The sequence below is a fragment of the Castor canadensis genome, chromosome 14 (genome assembly GCF_047511655.1).
Source record: "Castor canadensis chromosome 14, mCasCan1.hap1v2, whole genome shotgun sequence".
Lineage (NCBI taxonomy): Eukaryota > Metazoa > Chordata > Mammalia > Rodentia > Castoridae > Castor > Castor canadensis.
In genome coordinates this window covers 29,456,830-29,476,036 of record NC_133399.1, presented here as the reverse complement: position 1 = coordinate 29,476,036, position 19,207 = coordinate 29,456,830, and the positions used below count along the sequence as shown (strand labels likewise).

Sequence of the window (19,207 nt, the reverse complement as noted above, 5' to 3'; positions counted from 1 at the left end):
TTATGACATGGATCAAATTTCATTCTTATGCATGTGGATATCCAGTTTTGCATGCATCATTTACTAAACATATTTTCCATTAACTACTGTTTATGAATGGTATCTATGTCAAAAATCAATTGGTCATAAGTTTTAAAATTTATTTCTTGGTTCCATATCCTATTCCATTGTTCTTTGTGCTAGTTTCCAACCTGTTCCACAATCCATTTTCTTGGTAATGTCTGTTGACATTATTTTTATTTTTGATGAAATCTAAGTGTCCATTTTTTTCTTAGAGTTTTATTGCCTTAGGTATTATTTTTAATCCATTGATCCATTTTCAGTAAATTCTGGTGTGGTATTACTACAGATAAAAATTAGTTCCTTTACATTCAATATTTTCCTGGAAAGTTGTCTTTTACATTTATCTTCAAATTTTGTTTGGCACATAAAATTGGATATTTTGAGCTAAATTTTAGAACTTCTGGAAAAGATGGTGACTCACTGATATCATCTACCACCTTTCCTGTTGGACAGACCTTGTTGAAGAGGTATTCTATGGATAAGTGCTAAGGAATTTAGTGCTAGTGGCAAATTAGTTTTGGTTCTGTCAATGTCCTTCAAGCTTGTCAGCAACTGTGACCAACTCAATCACATGTACCAAGGCTCAGAAACCATGGAACAGTCTCATACATAGACTCTAAGGTGGCAAAGAAACTGGTAAGAAAAACTGTAGATAGTTGGCCTGTTTACAAAGAAACCCCTGCAAGACAAAAGGTAGACCTACAAGGTCTGGTTAAGCACTGCTATCAACCACAACTCCATCTAGGGACTCACAGCAATGTGGACTTAAGCAGTGGAATGAGTAGCATAACACCAGCTTCTGACTCAAAAAAATGCCTGCACTGTAACAATAATACAGTATGACTTGGTAGAGACCTGGGAGAAGGAAGAAGTCACAAGTCAAGTGAAAAAGGAGTGGGACTGGAGGGTTAACAGTACATACCCCAGAAACCTTCATTGTAGATTGTATTTAGATATCAATGCCCTACCTCCTTATGCTTGGAAACCACCTGAGACTATGTATAATGACCATTCCAGAGCCAAGTCTCCAAACAGGCTGAAACACATTGGTCTTAAATACTTTTACTTTGAGTTGGAACAAAGGAAAGCAAGTGAAAATCAGAATTTATTTTATGTTAATTTACTTTATTGCTTTTTACTTGTTTATTTTGGTTTTCTATTTATTTTGGGGGGTTAATTATTTGATTTTGGTAATTTTCTACTTGCACATTTTCATTTAATTCTGCTTTCCCTCACTTCTTTTTTGCAGTCATTGTATGTGAACCATGACAATGAATTTTCAGTATTGAAATTCAAAACATATCTTTTCAGTTCCTCTCCTGTCGCCTCCCCTATTTATATTTTTCTTCCATCTACAATTCAAATTGCTCTCTTGCTCACATTTTCTTCTCTCAATAAGTCCCCATCCATAATCTTTCTTGTTTATCTATACTTTTAGCAAGTAATTTGCTTGCCAAAACATTTTGCTTATTTATGTACTTAATTTTCTTCATAATAAATGTTATATATGACAAGCATATAGGGAAAGTCATACTGGCTCACAGTATTGTGAATGAGGAATTCAATGAGAGATTTGTCATCAATACGTAGACAATGTAGCAATGTACCCAAGTAATTGGATATTGAACCTAGGATTATATATAGCTTTGTGAGACTAAGAGCAGGAAGAAATTTGACAAAGAATAAATGATCAAGTAACAAATTGTAAAGTACACTTTTAGACAGATGACACAATTTTGATACATTTTATAATGTTTCAGAAGGAGCAAAAATATATGAAACTACATTTATTTCATAGTAGACAGAAGTGATCATATTAACATTTTAAGAGTTTCAATAATAATGTATATCCTCTAGATTATCTCTTCCTTTATTATTTGAAGAACTATGAAATCCCACCATTTGTTGTATGAACTGATCATTTCTACTAAAGAAAGTAATATTGTGTTACATATTAATGATAATGTGAAAAATACATATGGATTATTTGTCTCAGAAATTCTTAAATATCCAAAAAGAACATGTACTAGAGGATTAAAGAAATAATGGATGCACAGATGACAAAGATTCTCACTTTTACTTATGAGATCATGAACAAATTACTCAATGGCATGCATGCACATGTTGTATTTATAATTGTCATCACTGTGCTCTGTTTTAATGCACATTCATATCAATATACTAATGCTAAAATAAGATGTGTTCATATTATCCTTAGATTAATATAGCATATTAAAATACAGTTGATACTAATGTTAAAAATATTAGTACATATATTATATAATATATATACATTATTTACTTCCTGCCATTGACTATATTAAGGTCTCAATGAGTAAACACAAAAATGCATTGATCTATAAGACATATGGGATGAAATACATTTATATTGGCACATATAGAGTGACTGACCATGGAAAAAACTTATAAACTGAAATATTTTTCATATTGGTTGGCAAAATATTAAACAAAATTCACTGCCAATGAGCACATTACAGGGCATGGAATGTGTACAAGGAAGGAAGTCATGATTTTGCAAGTAAGATATGGTATGTTCTCTGTTCTTACACCATTTCACCCTCATATAGTATGCTTCTGAAGAAAATGATAAACAAGAATTTAAATTCTCTATTATGTGTCCAACTGGGAAAATTATGTCTTCATTATTTTACTTTCCTCTGTTTTTATAGATTTGACAAAATCCTGAGTTTTGGTCTATAACTCATCAATTCAAAGAAACTAACCCCATTGTTCTAATTGTAAAAGAAAAGAGTGACTTAGTTCTTCTTTCACAAATTTATGGATTATGCTACAAAAGGTCTAGAATTACAGAAAGAAAAGAAATGATGGCAATATGTGTGTAAAACCTAGCTCACTGCTATTATGAGGTACTCTTGTGGATAGTTTTATACATAAATTTAATGGGTCATCACCACACAAATATTTACTACAACCATTTTTCTGGGAATATGGTGTGTGCATGAGGATTTATTTTTGCTGGTTGAGGTTGACATTTGAACTGGTAGACTGAGTAAAGCAAATTGTCCTCCTGTATCACACAATTTTCCATTGCTGGAAAACACCTGAGGCTGTGTAGATTATAAAGAAAAGATGGTTATGTAATTCAGAGATTTGAACTCTAAAGATCTGAACATGATGGTGCCAACGATGATGAGGACCTCCCAACAAATGGGAATGTAGATGTGTGAACACCAGTCAGAGGAAAGGTGAAATGAGAAGCAAGCCAGATATCAGAGAGGCAAAAGTCTTCCCTTATATCAAAGCTGAATATGGATACTGTAATCAAGGGCATGTATTTAAATTAGATCAATTTAATCAGCACAATTTGAAATATTACAAATTTATATTACTCATGGCATAATGAATGAGAGTCACTAAAATACTCAAGACTTAGGGATGTGAAAGGGGTAGTGAAATATACTGAATTTTAAAGGTAGTTAAATTTAATATCCATGGGTGAAAGTATGTAGAAAATATTTTGAATGTAGTGATTTCAAGTATCCTCACTCACATTAAAAGATGGTTTTAAGGTTCAATGAGATGGGAGGACACAAGCTTATAAGCATGAGAACCTGGGTATGGTACCCATTCGCACAAGAAAGAAAATATAATTGTAGAAGGTGAGATTCAAAGAGAAACACATTAGCTTAAAAACCAGCACAGTGACAAGGCGTTTAGTGTTCAAAGAAGATATATGAAGAAAATCAATTCCTCAATACATAATATGTTGTCTGTAGTTTACCTGATCCACTTTAAAATCCTTTAGAAACTAGCACTTAGACCATCTCTGGAGAAATTTTCAACCCTCTTAACACAGGCAGGTCTATATATATCAGGAAACCAAGTTACCATATACAGCCATCAATATTTGTTCACCTCCTTATGTGATCCTAATAAAATCCAAACTTAAGAACATTAACATTACCTACATAAATAGTTATCTTAAATGCAGTTTTTAAGGAAAATATACCTGAAACATAGGTATGTTGGATTCAACCAATATATTTCAGAAGATAAATGAATTCCAGAACATTGACTAAATCCACTGATGACATATTAGGAAGCATGGAATGAAATGAAAACCAACAAAACTAGGTAAATAATGTGACCAAGAAGACAGAAATTCCTGGTCTAGATGATGGATTTTCTCGAATCCATATTAGGAAAATGATGGAACAGAAAATGAGATTAGATTGTCCTTCTTTTCTAGCCTCCACAGGGTTCTTTTAGTTCCTTATTATTCAGACTATAGATGGAGGGATTTGGCATGAGGGTAACCACAGTGCACTTCAATGAATCTTCTACATCCTTCCTTGGGAAGATGATACAGCTGAACCATGGTAATCTCCAATAGCTGATCAATAAAATAAACAAACAACTAACAGGTGAGACCCTCATCTGTAATGATTCTTGTAACCTAAATGATGCATTTGTGGCCTATGATGCCATTTGATGATTTACATTTAAGGGAACCATATTTATCAAAATTTGATACCCACCAACATCAAGAATAATAGTTGTATTTTTAGTGATTTTTGAAAGACACCTACAATTTGAGTGAAATCTTAGATCATAGAAAGTTTGTAGTGCCTCAGTCATGCACATGATGATTACCCCTACGCAGACTTTCTTAATGTACAGTCTGAGAAGTGGGAATTAAATGTGCCCCATAGAGGTAACACTTGAGAGCCGTTTCATCTCAGGATCAGTGCCATTCTTTGGAATATAGATTGACTATTGTACCAAAATTTAGCATCTAGATACAGAAAAAACTCCCTTCTTAATTTGATTGCATTAGTAGTCCAAAAGCATCAATTCATCATCATACTTCAAATAAGTTTAAGGGTTTGGGAGGGAGAGAAAATAGAGTATTTTAAATACATGGATGTGATAGTTTCACAATTGTTTGAATGTGTATACTTATTTGGTTGGATGATACTTTTCTTATACATTTTTATCACAATGAAAATAAAAATAAAGTATAGAAGATTCTTCTTAAACAGATAGAAATAAAAAAATAGTACATAGAATTGTACTATGGAGTATAGACATATCCAAAATTTATGAACATACAATAATCCTTTGCCTTCTTCCTTCAGTAGTGGTGGGAAGTCCCAGGAGGTTGGGGCAGGATGGATCAACTTGTCTAACTGCAAGCCTGTGATTTCATCCGCCATGGTCATATATTAGCCTGTGTTTCCAGTCCTTCAGTTGAAGACTCCACTACTGAAGACACCACAAGTGTGTTTACTACTCCATGAATGTTTTCATCAGGAAGCTTCTATCTAACACTGTATCTGCTACTTTATTCCCGTCGATCCTGAGGACACAGTGTTAGCCTTCATTGGATACCAGCCATGCTGATGTCTTTGGATTGACAGACCTTGGTCATGGCCCAGCAGGGAAGTAACATAAACAAGTAAGGACAAAGTAAACCCAAACTTGTGGGTAGCACTCTTGAAAATAATGTTTCTTTGCATGGGGACAAACATGAGAGTTTGGGCAGCCAGATGGAAGGATATCAGTATGAAAACACCACCTTATGCTCTTGGTTTTGGTGTGCATCCCAGAAAACTTACTCAAAATTTGCTTTCGACCTGTGGTGATTGAACTCTGTATACACATCTCTTCCACAATAGCACAAAATGTGTCCCTTTAACCTATTTCCTAAGCACTCCAAAAGGAGTGTGATGGTAAGAATAAGGATGAAGATATGGATAAAAGTAACCATAAAATCTTGAACTGTTATTGCGGGCTTCCTGCATGGTAGGCACAGAACTATACTCTGTATAGCATTTTTGTTTTTCCATTTCATGTGTTTCCACTTCCTTTATTTGTTAGGAACAACATTGTTATTACTTTTAGAAAAATGAAGAGAAAATGTTTATAAACTTTATGAGGTTATTAGTTAGAAAAGAATGAAGTGCCATTTGAATTGGGCTGTCTGGTTACAGATAGAGTATCATTTCACAAGAATCCAGGTCGGATATCCCTGACAATCCATCCTGTCATTTCAATTCCACGCCAAGTCATGAAGAGACCCTTTGCTCACTATATTCTTCTATTTGTGGCTTCCTTACGTCTCAGAGGAGATGGGTCAGTGAAGCTGCTGACCTCAATAAGGAAGAATATTTGTAGACCACAGAAAGAGATGGGCACATTATAATTCAGCACATTTTTCTCTCATGCCCTTACTGCATCATACCCTTGTACCTATTCATGTCATTATTTGTTCTTTTAATCAGCACACTTACTCTCAAAAAGATACAATATCAGGTTTTTATTGAATTCCTACTGAGGAAACTGGAAAGTGCTTAAAAATGCCCCTCAGATATACATTGGTAAAGATCTCTAATCTTTAGTTCACAACTTTTTACTCACTGGTAAACAAAAAAACAATTTACATATCAGACACAGAGTATAACAATTTAATGTGGAATCTTGTCTCCTCCACTGATTCTATAATGTAGGCAGGTTGCTAGTGTCTCTGAGACTCAACATTTTCCTCTGTGTAGATTATACCACCAAACTGAATAAGGAATAAGCAGAATTTAGGAGCTCCTAATTTGTTGAAGATTTTAAAAAGTTGAAATATTGTTATTATTATTATTAATGATATGGTTATGTTGCATATCTTTAAACTAACATGTTGTATAATCTAAAGTTATTCTATTCCTGTTTATGCATGCACATTCTATTTTAGTCTCTGTAGATGGATATCCTATGATTTTGGTGAAGAATGACTACTTTCTATTTCTTGTGCCCCAGAGATATGCTTTGGTTGGCACAGAGGAAGGATCAAATGTATTCTGTTAAATGTGAAATCACCCACTGCTTCAGTCATGAAAATTGGCTAAAATAATTTTCGCTCAAATCTCTTGATTCTTTCCTGTCTCAACATTCATTCCTTTCAGGAATGTCACATGGAAATAAGGATAAAATAAGATAGCCATTTGTTTGTGGCAAGGTCTTTGACAAATGGACCCTATATGTTCATTTAGTATGATCTACAGCATGTATTTCTTACATACCAAACAGTTTAATAACAATGAAACTGAAAATGCATCAAAACCTTGGAATTCCAATGCTAGTTTTTATTCTCATAATATCTAGAATTTCTCACTTTTCTACTATATAGAGAGGCTTAAGGTTTTGAAAGTATTGTCATAATAAGAAATCAATAAATAAATGATAGGCTTGCTTCATTCAATAGTGTATATCATTTAAAGCATTTTAAGAGGTGCATTTAAAACTGTATGTCCAAATATGCTTAGATTTTATGAGCAATGGGTATTGTATTTCAGACTACTTTAAGTACTTTGAGGTTATGTTTTAAAGAAAACATTACATCTTTCAATACTGACAGAAAAATTGACAAGAAATCCCTACAAATTATGAAATATAGTTGCCTTCAGACCAGTGAGATCATGTGGAAATATAAGAATTCAAATTTTGTAGGTATAATTGAACTCTTTATAGAAACTCATTGTGAAGGAAATGTGTTTAAATTTCATTTTTAACACATGTATTCTATATATGGATAGCAATAATAGGCAACATGGAAGAACTATTTTTCTGACTGCCAGTAAATAATTTAAGGCTATGTTTTTTACAAAAGTGTTAGAAAAATCCATTACAAACATCACATAGTTATTAGGATAAAATTGCTTTGGGTCAGAGATCAGGGTATCTGCACACTTTGAAATAGCCAAAGATGTATATATTGGTAAATAAAACTTATGACCTAGCCCCCACAACTTCAAAAACATTTAAAATATATACTTACAACATCCCTTTATAGTTAATTATTACATCTATTTTAAATATGAGGAAAATATCCACTCAATGTTTTTCTCTATATACTTTCATTACACGTTTCCTCCTATAAAATGACAGAGTGTACTGACATGTAATGAATCCGATTTGCTTTTAAGTAGCTGAAATAGTAGAATTTCAATCCATGTATCAATAAGAATTAACCTGAACTATGTATTCTTGGGCTGGCCAAGAGATTGAAGAGGTAGTGCTCCTCTGTAACAAACATGAGGACCTGAGTTCAAACCACAGTGCCTCCAAAAAGAAAACCTATACCTTATGCACAGACACAGAAGGTTGGTACAGAAACCCAGACTATGGGATTTTCCCTGGGCCTAAAATTGTCAGTTATTCATATGAACATTTATGATGATGAAAAAAAGTAATCTTAGCTGGACATTATGGATCATAGAACAAAATAATTTAAAACTGAAGAAACAACAACAAAAAAACCCAAAGACCTGTTTTCTACATAGGATTGTTAACTAAGATTCTCTGGGATTGGTTAAAACTAATTCTGCATAAAATAAAAATATTTAAATAAGTTCTTATCATTTAATTTATTCATATTTATAGATATGGGGTTAATATCCAAGTCCTTCCATGTGCTAGGCAAGTGCTCTACCACTGAACTCCACCCCAGCCTTTGTTATGTTTTAATCAATTACAGGTACATTTTATATTTGTGGGTGACTTTTTGTATGAACAACATGAATATTTAATGAAAGCAAATTTCTCCAAATTTAATGTCAACAAAATGCAGGAATAGAACGTATATAAATAGGGATATATCCATGAGTATATAAATAAATATATATGCAGGTATAATTTCATTCATTTTTCACTGACACATAAACATAAACTTTGTATATAATTGGTGTTAAATGATGCTTTGACACATGTATATAGAGTGTAAGTTGAATTCAAGTTACGTGTATATCTCTCCTAATCCATCATCAGTAATTTAATGAGTTTTAAAAGAAAATTAAAATTTGACAGAGTACTCAGAACCACAAAAGCTAGAAATCAGAAAATCAAAGAATGATCAGGCCCCCAAAAGATAACTGAGAATTAATGATGTTTACTATTTATGAATTATCAATTTTAATGTGCAGATAATACAGTCATGGTTCTAATGTGCAGTTTATAAGCACACAGAGACAAAGGAATTTGTAACATTGTGTTAGACTAACATAAAACCTATTTAAGTATTTGTTAACAATTTGAGCATGAGTATTTCACTAGTGAGGAAGGCTCCTTATTTTCAATTTATCTTCAAAAATAGGCTGTGAGATCATGGACATCTTACTCTAATGTTTCATCATGGCTGATAATCACGTAAGTTTGTATGGACTCATGCAGGTAAATGACACAGAAGTTAAAAATTAAATAGTTCTACTAAGAATGAATGTATTAAAATTGTGAAATCAGGCATGATGGGTAATAATCCCTGCAACACAGAGCTGAGGAAGGATGTTCATAAGATATAGGTCATGCTGGTCTACATAGTTATACTCTGTCAGCAAATCAAATAAGCATAAAATCCTTAGAAACGTTGAAATGTATGCTCTCGTGTGTGAATATATTATTTCTGAATAATTGAATTCATTGTGTATTCAGATTGTTAGATGCCTCTTGGTTTAATTTTCCCAAACTTTATTTTTTTAAAAAAGGTGTCCAAAAAATACAGAACCGACAAATCTAACAAGTTTCCCAGAATTCCATCTCATGGGACTCTCAGAGGATTCAGACCTGCAGCCCATCCTGTTTGGCCTTTTCCTCTTCATGTACCTGATCACAGTGCTTGGGAACCTGCTCATCATCCTGATTATCAGGTCAGACTCCCAACTCCACTCCCCCATGTACTTCTTCCTCTCCAACATATCCTTGGCTGACATGTGTTTCATCTCCACAACAGTCCCAAAGATGATTACAGATATCCAAACTCACAGCAGAGTCATCTCTTATGTGGGCTGCCTGACTCAGATGTCTCTTTTCCTCTTTTTTGGATGTATGGAGGATATGCTTTTGACTGTGATGGCCTATGATCGGTTTGTGGCCATCTGTCAACCCCTGCATTACCCAGTTATCATGAACTCCCACTTCTGTGTCTTCTTAGTTTTGGTATCATTTCTGTTTAGCATTGTGGACTCCCAGCTTCACAATTTGATTGCCTTACATTTCCTATACTTTAAGGATGTGGAAATTGGTAATTTCTTCTGTGACCCTTCTCAACTCTTGAGTCTTACCTGTTTTGACTCCTTCACAAATAACATAGTCATGTATTTTGCTGGTGTCATATTTGGTTTCCTCCCAATCTCAGCCATCCTTTTCTCTTACTATAAAATTATATCCTCTATTAATAGAATCCCATCATCAGGTGGTAAAAGTAAAGCTTTTTCCACCTGTGGGTCTCATCTCTTAGTTGTTTGTTTATTTTATGGAACAGCTATTGGTGAGTATCTTGGTTCAGCTGTGTCATCTTCCCCTAGGAAAGCAGTGGTATCCTCTGTTATGTACACTATGGTCACCCCTATGCTAAATCCCTTCATCTACAGCCTAAGGAATAGGGACATTCAAAGTGCCCTCTGGAGAGTGCACAGAAGATCAACATAACCTCATTTTCTCTTCTATTCTTTTCCTAGTATAGGTTAGCAAAACACACAATCCAAACCTATAAATTTCTCCTTAGTCATATCATGAGTTAACTCGGATAAATGTCATTTCTTTCCATTTTCTGTAACATCAATATTGTTTATTTTATGTCCACATTGAATTTGGTGAGTTTTCTGGAATTCTTTACCTTCAAAATCATCACAACTGGATCCAATACACCTGTGCAGTCACTGTTGTTTCTAAGCAATGACTCTGATCTCAAGGATAAATGGTAAAGTCTATTTCAAATTCAAATGTGTTTCATAGCTTAAATAAATTTTCCTTTAAAATTACATGGGCAATATCTATTTATGTAGGTAATCTCCAGGAATTATATCACTATTCCTAAATTTGAATTTTATTCAAATCACCTTGGGAGGTTAAAAATACAGACAACTGGATCTCATCTCCAGAAATTCTGATTCATGTGGAACTAAATGTGAGGATTTTACACTCCTCCAGAAATGGTTCAGATGCTAGTTTCTCAAAGTTTCAAGACATGATGGGTAATAAGGGTTGCCTTGTTGGTATCAGGTGAAATGAATTCCTTCAATTATCTTCTTTAACCCCATTGTCCTTCAGCACCACACAAGTTATCCTGATGCTAGCATTTAAAATACTGTGTTTCTCCTCCAACCACTCCCTCTAAAATATATTTTTTCTTACATTACTGTGTATCAAACCCAGGGCTTCATGCTCACTATGAGAGGACTCTACCCCTGAGCTACAAATGCAGTCACTATAATTATATTTTGATGCTGAATGGGATACTCTACTTTCCATCTCATTTTTTTGTTACATTAACTCATGGTCATTGACTTTCACTGCATAAAGTTAGTTATATTTCACTACTTGCTTCCCATTCCTAAAACATTCAGTGATATACAGTCTCCATTTTATTACCATCTTCTTGATGATGTTGTTGCTATTTTGAAATTATCTTTACAAAATAATTAGTTTTGAAAACATTATGAGTCATAAGATATTGCAATATTTCAAAATGTGCTTTAAAGGAGGTTAAAATATATTGAATGTCTATGTGAAGTTTCATTGGTGGTATCCTATTCCATGTTTTCTATAAAGGACAAATGCTGTCTCCTCCTTGGTATCTGGCTTTGGCTTTTGTCATGTGTTCTCCCCTCTCACATGTGTTCACACCACTTTAATCTCATTTAACATGATGTTGTCAACATAGCTAAAACCATGATGTTTGGATTTTCAGTCTAGAAAAGTGTGAGTTAAATAACTTTATTTATATTTTCTTTATAACCCACTCATCTTTAGGTGTTCTGTGTCACAGTGGAAATGGTTTAATATAGGAGGATAGTCTGCTTCACTCAGTGTACCATTTCAAATGATAATCTAGTAGAAAATAGAGCTTTACAGGCATAGTCCCACAATAATATCTGGAACCAAATATCTGGCACCCATTTCCTATGAACTTCACACATAACGAAATCTGTCATACTGTGTCACAATAATACATAGCAAAGTTACAGATACATAGGCAATATTTCTTTTGCTTCCTAGAATGCTCAACCTTCTATAGTATTATCCATAAACTTCTAAAAGAAATTTGTGGATTGTTTTTTTGATATCAGGAAGAATACATAACTTTATCTGTTAAGTACTCTGTCAAGTTCTGGCTGGTCCAGCAAACACAGACAGTAGACAGGTGAGGGATTTTAAAGACCCCCCCCAAACAACCCACTAATTAAGTACTAACTTAAGATCTTTGGTAGATTACAGCTGTCCTTATTATTGTTCTATAATTGTGTGCAGTGTTCTTTAACCCATATTCCTTAGGACTTCTGAAGGTAGATTTGTGCACAAATACCTGTTCAAATTCATGTGACCATGGAATCCATTGCTATAGGTTCTAACTCAGCCACCATGTTGCTCCAACTCTCAGTCTTTTCTCTAATGCTCAGATGCTGCACTAGCAAGTTAGGTGCCACAGTACTTATTGTTCATGTTCATGTAATGGTTATTGATAAATCTGTGAGAGACCAAAAAGATTCCTGTCAAAAAAGATTCTTTCATTGCTATAATAAGTTTATTTTTTAAAGATCAGCATCCAACATTTAAATACAACTAGATCTTATAAAGAGTCTGACTTTTAATATGAAAACTGTATTCTAGTCACCTGTATGTTTATGCCTAAAACACTCTTACCCAAAAGGATGCTTGAAAAGATGTAGTTTGATATATTGATTATTGTAAACTGTAGTGCATTTTTATGAGTCAAAAATTTTAATTTTAATTCTCAACTTAATACATTCCACAATGGACATAAAAGCAGAAAATTGGACTTACAATATAAGCTCTCAAATTTAATATATGTGTGTGGGACAGAACTCAGTACCTATCTCTGAAGACTTTGAAGTTCTCTTTTATTTTTTCTTGGAAGTACTAGGATTTGAACTGGGGACTTCATGCTTGATAAGCATGCACTCTACCACTTGAGCCATATCTCCAGCCCTTTGTGCTATAGTTATTTTGGAGATAGGGTCTTCCATTTTTGCCTAGACTTCCCTGGATTACAGTACTCATACTTTATACTTCCCACTAATGTTAGAATGACAGGCACAAGCCAACACTCACAGCTTTTTTCCCATTAAGATGGATTCTTTTTTATTGTTGTGCTGGGTGGGGCACATTGTGTTATTTACAAAACTGCTTACAATGCATCAAACATATACCTTAATTGACTCCCTCCACCCTTCTCCATTATCTTTCCCTCACCCCATTACTGGAATAGTTTCAACAGGTATGATTTTTTAATTTACATACATGTTTACACAACATTTGTATCATATTTACCTCCTCCAACCTTTCCCTTCCTCCACCCTCCTTCCACTGTTACCAACATCCTTCCCCCAGTGTCAGGACCTGTTCTGCCATACAGTTCTTCTATTTTGTAAATAAAAAATGGCATTTTTCTTGTTTAAGTTATTTACACAGGGAGTTTTCTTGTGTCTCTGCCATGTATATATGCATTACTGCCAAAATTGTTTTATGTGCTCTATTTTTATTAATTCCACCTTCATCCCTTCTTTATGGTGTTTCCAACATGTTTAAAAGTTCTATATTTATTCTTATATAGAGAGTTCATCAACCATATTTGCTTCCTTCCTTGCCTTACAAAAAACAGAAATATCTCAAATAAATCACTAAATAATGTGCTTCAAGCTCTTAAAATAAAAGAAGACAAGTCCAAATTATGTAGAACCAAGGAAATTATAAAGATAAGGATAGAAATGAATGCAATGGAAGGCACAAAAAATTAAAAATCAATGAATCATAAAACTGGTTCCTTGAAAAAATAAGAGAAGATGGAAAACCCATAGGCAAACAAACCAAAAGAAAAGGGAAGAAGAGCCAAATTAACAAAACTAGAGAAAAAAAGAGCAATATCACAACAAATACCATAGGAAATATATGATATCATCAGAAAATACATTGGAAATTTACATTCTAATAAGCTGCAAAATCTTGAAGAAAGTGATCCATTTCTAGACATATATGAGCTACTTAAATTGACCTAAGAGGCTATCATCCCCTCAGAGATATATATAATGGGCAATGTGATTAAAGAAATAATAGTTTCCCAACAAAGGGGAACCAAGGACTAGAAAGATACAGTATTGAATTTTATCAATTATTTAAGAAGGATTTAACACCAATGCTCCTCAAACTATCCCATGAAGTACACAGGAATGAACACTACCAAATTCATTCTATAAAGCAAGTACTGGCATGATACACATAAGGGATGGCACAAGCAAAAAAGGAAATTATAGACCATTTGCCTTTATAGACATGAACACAAAAATTGTCAATAAAATGCTTCAAATTAAATTAAGCTACATACAAAAGTATGTCATACACCATTGTGAGGAGCATATTAGGAGAAGTCTATGAGAACTTCACATAAGCACAGCTATGTCAAATAATCTGCAGGCTGAGTTTGGCACAGCCCCAGCCACAGAAGAGGGTGAGGGCAAAATGCAGCACAGGTGCTTTTCCTAAGATGTTTATGTTTAGAGAATAGCAATTGCAGATTTGTCCTGTTTCAGTGTCATGCTCCTCCCCATGAACTGTTACTCCACCTCCTTGTTTGCCATTGTATATGACAGACTCGCTAAAGGAAGACATGGATTGATTAGGTTGATTGGTTGTTGGCTGCTTGCAAGGTTGGCAGCCGCTGATGATGCTGCCAAGGCTGCTGTTGCTGCAGGTATGGCTGCTGTTGTGTGTCTGCAATTCTAAGGACCAAGATTTTAGGAGTTATGCTGGAGATTAAAGAAAACATGTGATAGTGTGAGTCTAAGGACAGAGACTTTAAAGAATAGAAAAGAAGAAAGGCTTTAAAGAATAGAAAAGATGAAAGGTTTTAAAGAATAAAGAAAAGAAGCAAAGTAAAACAAGAGAAGAGAAGTGAAAAAGAAGTATGAGGCTACTGTGTGTCTCCATCCAGGCACACAGACACCTGACTCCAACTTTCTGCATGTTTGTTTTCTATCTTTTGTCCTTTCTGCATCTCCAGTTGCCCCAGTTAGGTCAGTAAGACATGAGCTGTCATGGGTCATTGGACAACATGATCAAGTTATTTTCACTTCAGTTATTGAAAAGAATGTTTTAGCATACGTGAATCAAGAAATATAATACAGCAAACAGAATAAAAGGTAAAATCACATGCTGAACATGCCTTTGAAATTCAACATCCCTTCATGGCAAAAGCTCTGATGAAACTGGGAATAGAAAGAACATAGCTGAATATAATAAAGCCTACCTATAAATAATCTATAGCTACCATTAAACTAAATAAACAACTTCTGAAACCATTTCCCCTAAAATCAGGAAATAGAAAAGGGAGTTAACTCATTCCACTCTTATTCAATATAGTGCAGGGCTCCATTCTTTCAACTTTCACTCAATAAAGTGCTTGAATTCCTAAAGGGGACAGAAAGGAAAGAGAAAATTAATAGGGATTTAAATAAGGAATGAAGAAGTCAAGTTATTGATATTTGCAGATGATAGGAGCCTATACTTTAAAGACCCTAAAATTTACATTAAAAAACTCTCAGATCTGGTAAACATTTTAGCAAAGTAGAAGTAATTTAAATAAACATAGAAAAGTCAGTAGCTGTTCTATAAACCAACAATGAACAGGGTTACATAGAGTACATTAAAATAATCCCTTTGTCAATAGCATCAATAAATTGTACCTGTAGTCTTTCAGTTGAAGTATTTTAATTTTCAAGCAGGACAATGTAGTGTCAGGGAAGGAGTTCAGTTTGTCACCACTAGATTGACACTATAGCTCAGTAGCAAAACATTTGCCCACATATTCTGGGCACTGGGCTTGATCCACAGCACTACATAGATAGAGGAATTATAGATATATGTGTCCTGATCTCAGTACTGGCCAATGGTCAGTCATCTCCTTTGAGGCTGCTTTCACCTTTGGAGATTGCCTTCCTTATTTAATAGGAAATGCTGCCCTACACAAGGAGCTTTGAAATCTGTAGGTCTGACAGGTTCCCTTTTTACACAAGCCCTCCAGTATATGCTATAAGAGGCATCAAGTATCAAAGTCTAGGGATACTCCCCAGATATGTCAGTGAATGGGGCAAGTAAACATACAACTGACTTCTGAACAGAAGAGTGAGAACTGAGGTGCTCAGTTACTTTGGTTGTCATACACAATGGTTTCAGTCTCCTCCTAGCAGATTATCACTTTTTGGGAGTGTGGAGCCTAAGGGAAATAACATGATCCATACTTCTTGGGCTTAGAGCTCCCAGTTTCACCTGGAGCAAACACATGGAACAAAGAAGCATCTTCTAGAGGCTACTCTCAGTGCATTTTGGCCCTGCCCAACAGGGCTGGGACTTGATGAAAAATGTGCTTCATCAGACCTAATCTTAGTGCTATCTGGCTACAAGTCAGATGTAAAACTAATCAAATTCTGAATTTTATTCTCTAACTCTTCAGCTGATAGAAAATAATCCCATTCTTCTTACTAACAAAACAATAGAACCAACTAATCCTGCTTTCATGAGATTATGGATTATGATATAGAAGTCCAGAATTGCAGAAGAAAAAGAAATGATGGCTAAATGTCTATGAAACTTAGCCCAGTACTTTTGTGAGGTGGTGTGGTGGATAATTTTATGCATGAATTTAATGTACCGTGGAAGCACAGGTCTTAATAAAAATATAATTCTCTGAATATGTGTCTATGAGGGTTTAATTGTGTCTGCTGAGATTAACATTTGAATTGGCAGACTGAGTAAAGCAACTTCTCCTGTGTTACACCATTTTGCATTCCAAACATCACCTGAGGCTGGGTGTGTTATAAAGAACAGATGGTTATTTAATTCATAGTTTTGGAGCCTGAAAGTCCTAACATTATTTTGTCAGCTATGGTGAGTACCTCATAACCAATGCAATTACTGTGGTATAAATAAAAGTTAGAGGGAAAGGATAAATGACCAACAAGCCAGATATCAAAGAACACCAGTCTTTTTCTATTACAGTAAAGCACAAATATGATTCTACCAATGAAACATCACTTGGAAACTCTAAGCAAGGACATTTGTTTAAAATGCATCAATTTATTCAACACAATTTGAAATATTTCAAATTCAGATAACTTACAGCATATGAAAGGGAGCCTTGAAAACATTAAGAGTTTAGGGACTTGAAAAGAGTAGAGAAATATACTGAATTTTAATTATAGTGAAACGGGATAACCATGGGTGAAAATATGTAACAACTTAATTATTTGTAAAATAGTGATTTCAAATATCCCCACTAAGTATCAAAAGATAATTTTAGTGGCTAACAATGTGATAAAGCACTTGCTTACAAGCATGAGAACTTGGGTCCTCATAAGAAGAAAATATAATTATAGAATGGTGAGATGGGAAGAGAAACCCAATAGCTTAAAAACTAGCATGATGACAAAGTGTAGGTATTCAAAGAAGATATATGAAGAAAAACATTTCCTTAATACACAATTTGACTGTAATTTACCTGATTCAATATAAAACCTTTAGAAACTAACATCTGAACCTTCTATAGCATTTTAAAATTCCTTACCCCAGACAGGTCAATAGACGCAGTCATCAGTATTTTAACCTCAGGTGATTCCAATAAAAGCAAAACATAGGAACAGTGTGTCAACTCCAGGAAATTACCTACCTAAATTGGTATCTTACATGTATTTTTAAGGAAAATATACTTGAAGCATATGTATGTTGGATTCAATCATGATGTTTCAGAAAATAAAAGAATCCCAGATCATTCACTAAATCCAATGATGACATAATAAAGGGCAGATTATACACATATGGAACATGGAGTGAAATGAAAACCAGCAAAGTAGGCAAATAATATGACCACAAAGATATAAATTATAGGCATATGTGGTAGATTTTTTTTCAAACACATATTAGGAAAATGTTGGAACAGAAATGAGATTAGATTGTACTTTTGTAGTCTCCACAGGACCCTTCTAATTTCCATGTTCCTCAGACTGTAGATGGAGGGATTTAGCATGAGGATAACCACAGTGCACATGAGTGAGGCTTCCACATCCTTCCAGGGAAAGATGATATGGCTGAACCAAGGAAATTTCCAATAGCTGATCCATATAATATGCAAATAACCAACAAGTGAGACCCAAATACTTAATGATTCCTGTAGCCCAAATGACACATCTGTGGCCTATGATTATTCATATTTAGTAAACCATATTTATTAAAATTTGATATCCACTCATACCAAGAATAATAGTTATGTCTTCAATGATTTTTGAAAGAGAACCAAAATTTGAGTGAGATATTAGATTCTAGAGAGGTTGTGGTGACTCAGTCATGTAAATTTTGGTTGCCACTATCTTAAATCTCCTAATGTACAGCCTGAGAAACAGGGAAATGAAGAAAGTGTCCTGTGGAGACACCAAGACCAGTGCCGTCCACTCAGAATGTACGTGGAAAAGTGCAGCAAAACTTAACATGTAGATACATAAAAACTGATTTCTTAATTTTGTTGCATTAGTAGTATAATAGCTTCAATTCATCATCATTCTTCAAATGGTTTTGGAAGATTTGTGGGGTGGAAATAATGGAGGGTATTTCAAATGCATGGGCATTTTCAGTTTGGGAAGATGGATGGTGATGGTTTCCCAATCATGTGAATGTAATGCACAGCCATTGAATTGTGCATTTATTTAGTTGAAGAATAATTTGTATATATTTATCACAACAAAAATCAAAATAAATTTTGATGACTCTTTTAAAAAAGGCAGAAAAAAGATAGCACACAGAATTGTCCTAATGAGTATAGGAATATCCAAAAATTTTAAATATGCAATTCTCACTTGTCTTCTTTCTTTGATAGTGTTGGTAAGTCCCTAGACATTGGCATAAGTTGGGCCAATTTGACTCATTATAAGCCTGTGTGTTGTTCCCCCAAGCTTGTGTTTCCAGGGCTTCATTTTGAATGCACCACTATTGAGGACAAATGAGTGTGCCTACCACTCCATAAATGTTTTTACCAGGAAGCTTCTCTCTGACACTGTATCTCATAATTTATTACTATCAATACTTAGTACAGAGTCTTAGTCTTCCTTGGATATCAGCC

General features: G+C 34.3%; 1 protein-coding gene across 1 annotated transcript; it reads left to right on the top strand.

The window, feature by feature from the left end:
• The first annotated feature begins 9,564 nt into the window (after positions 1–9,564).
• Positions 9,565–10,515, top strand: LOC109702378 (olfactory receptor 7E24-like). Its single transcript, XM_020187735.2, has one exon. The coding sequence runs from the start codon at positions 9,628–9,630 to the stop codon at positions 10,513–10,515; it is 888 nt and encodes a 295-aa protein (XP_020043324.2). The 5' UTR covers positions 9,565–9,627.
• The last annotated feature ends 8,692 nt before the right edge of the window (positions 10,516–19,207 follow it).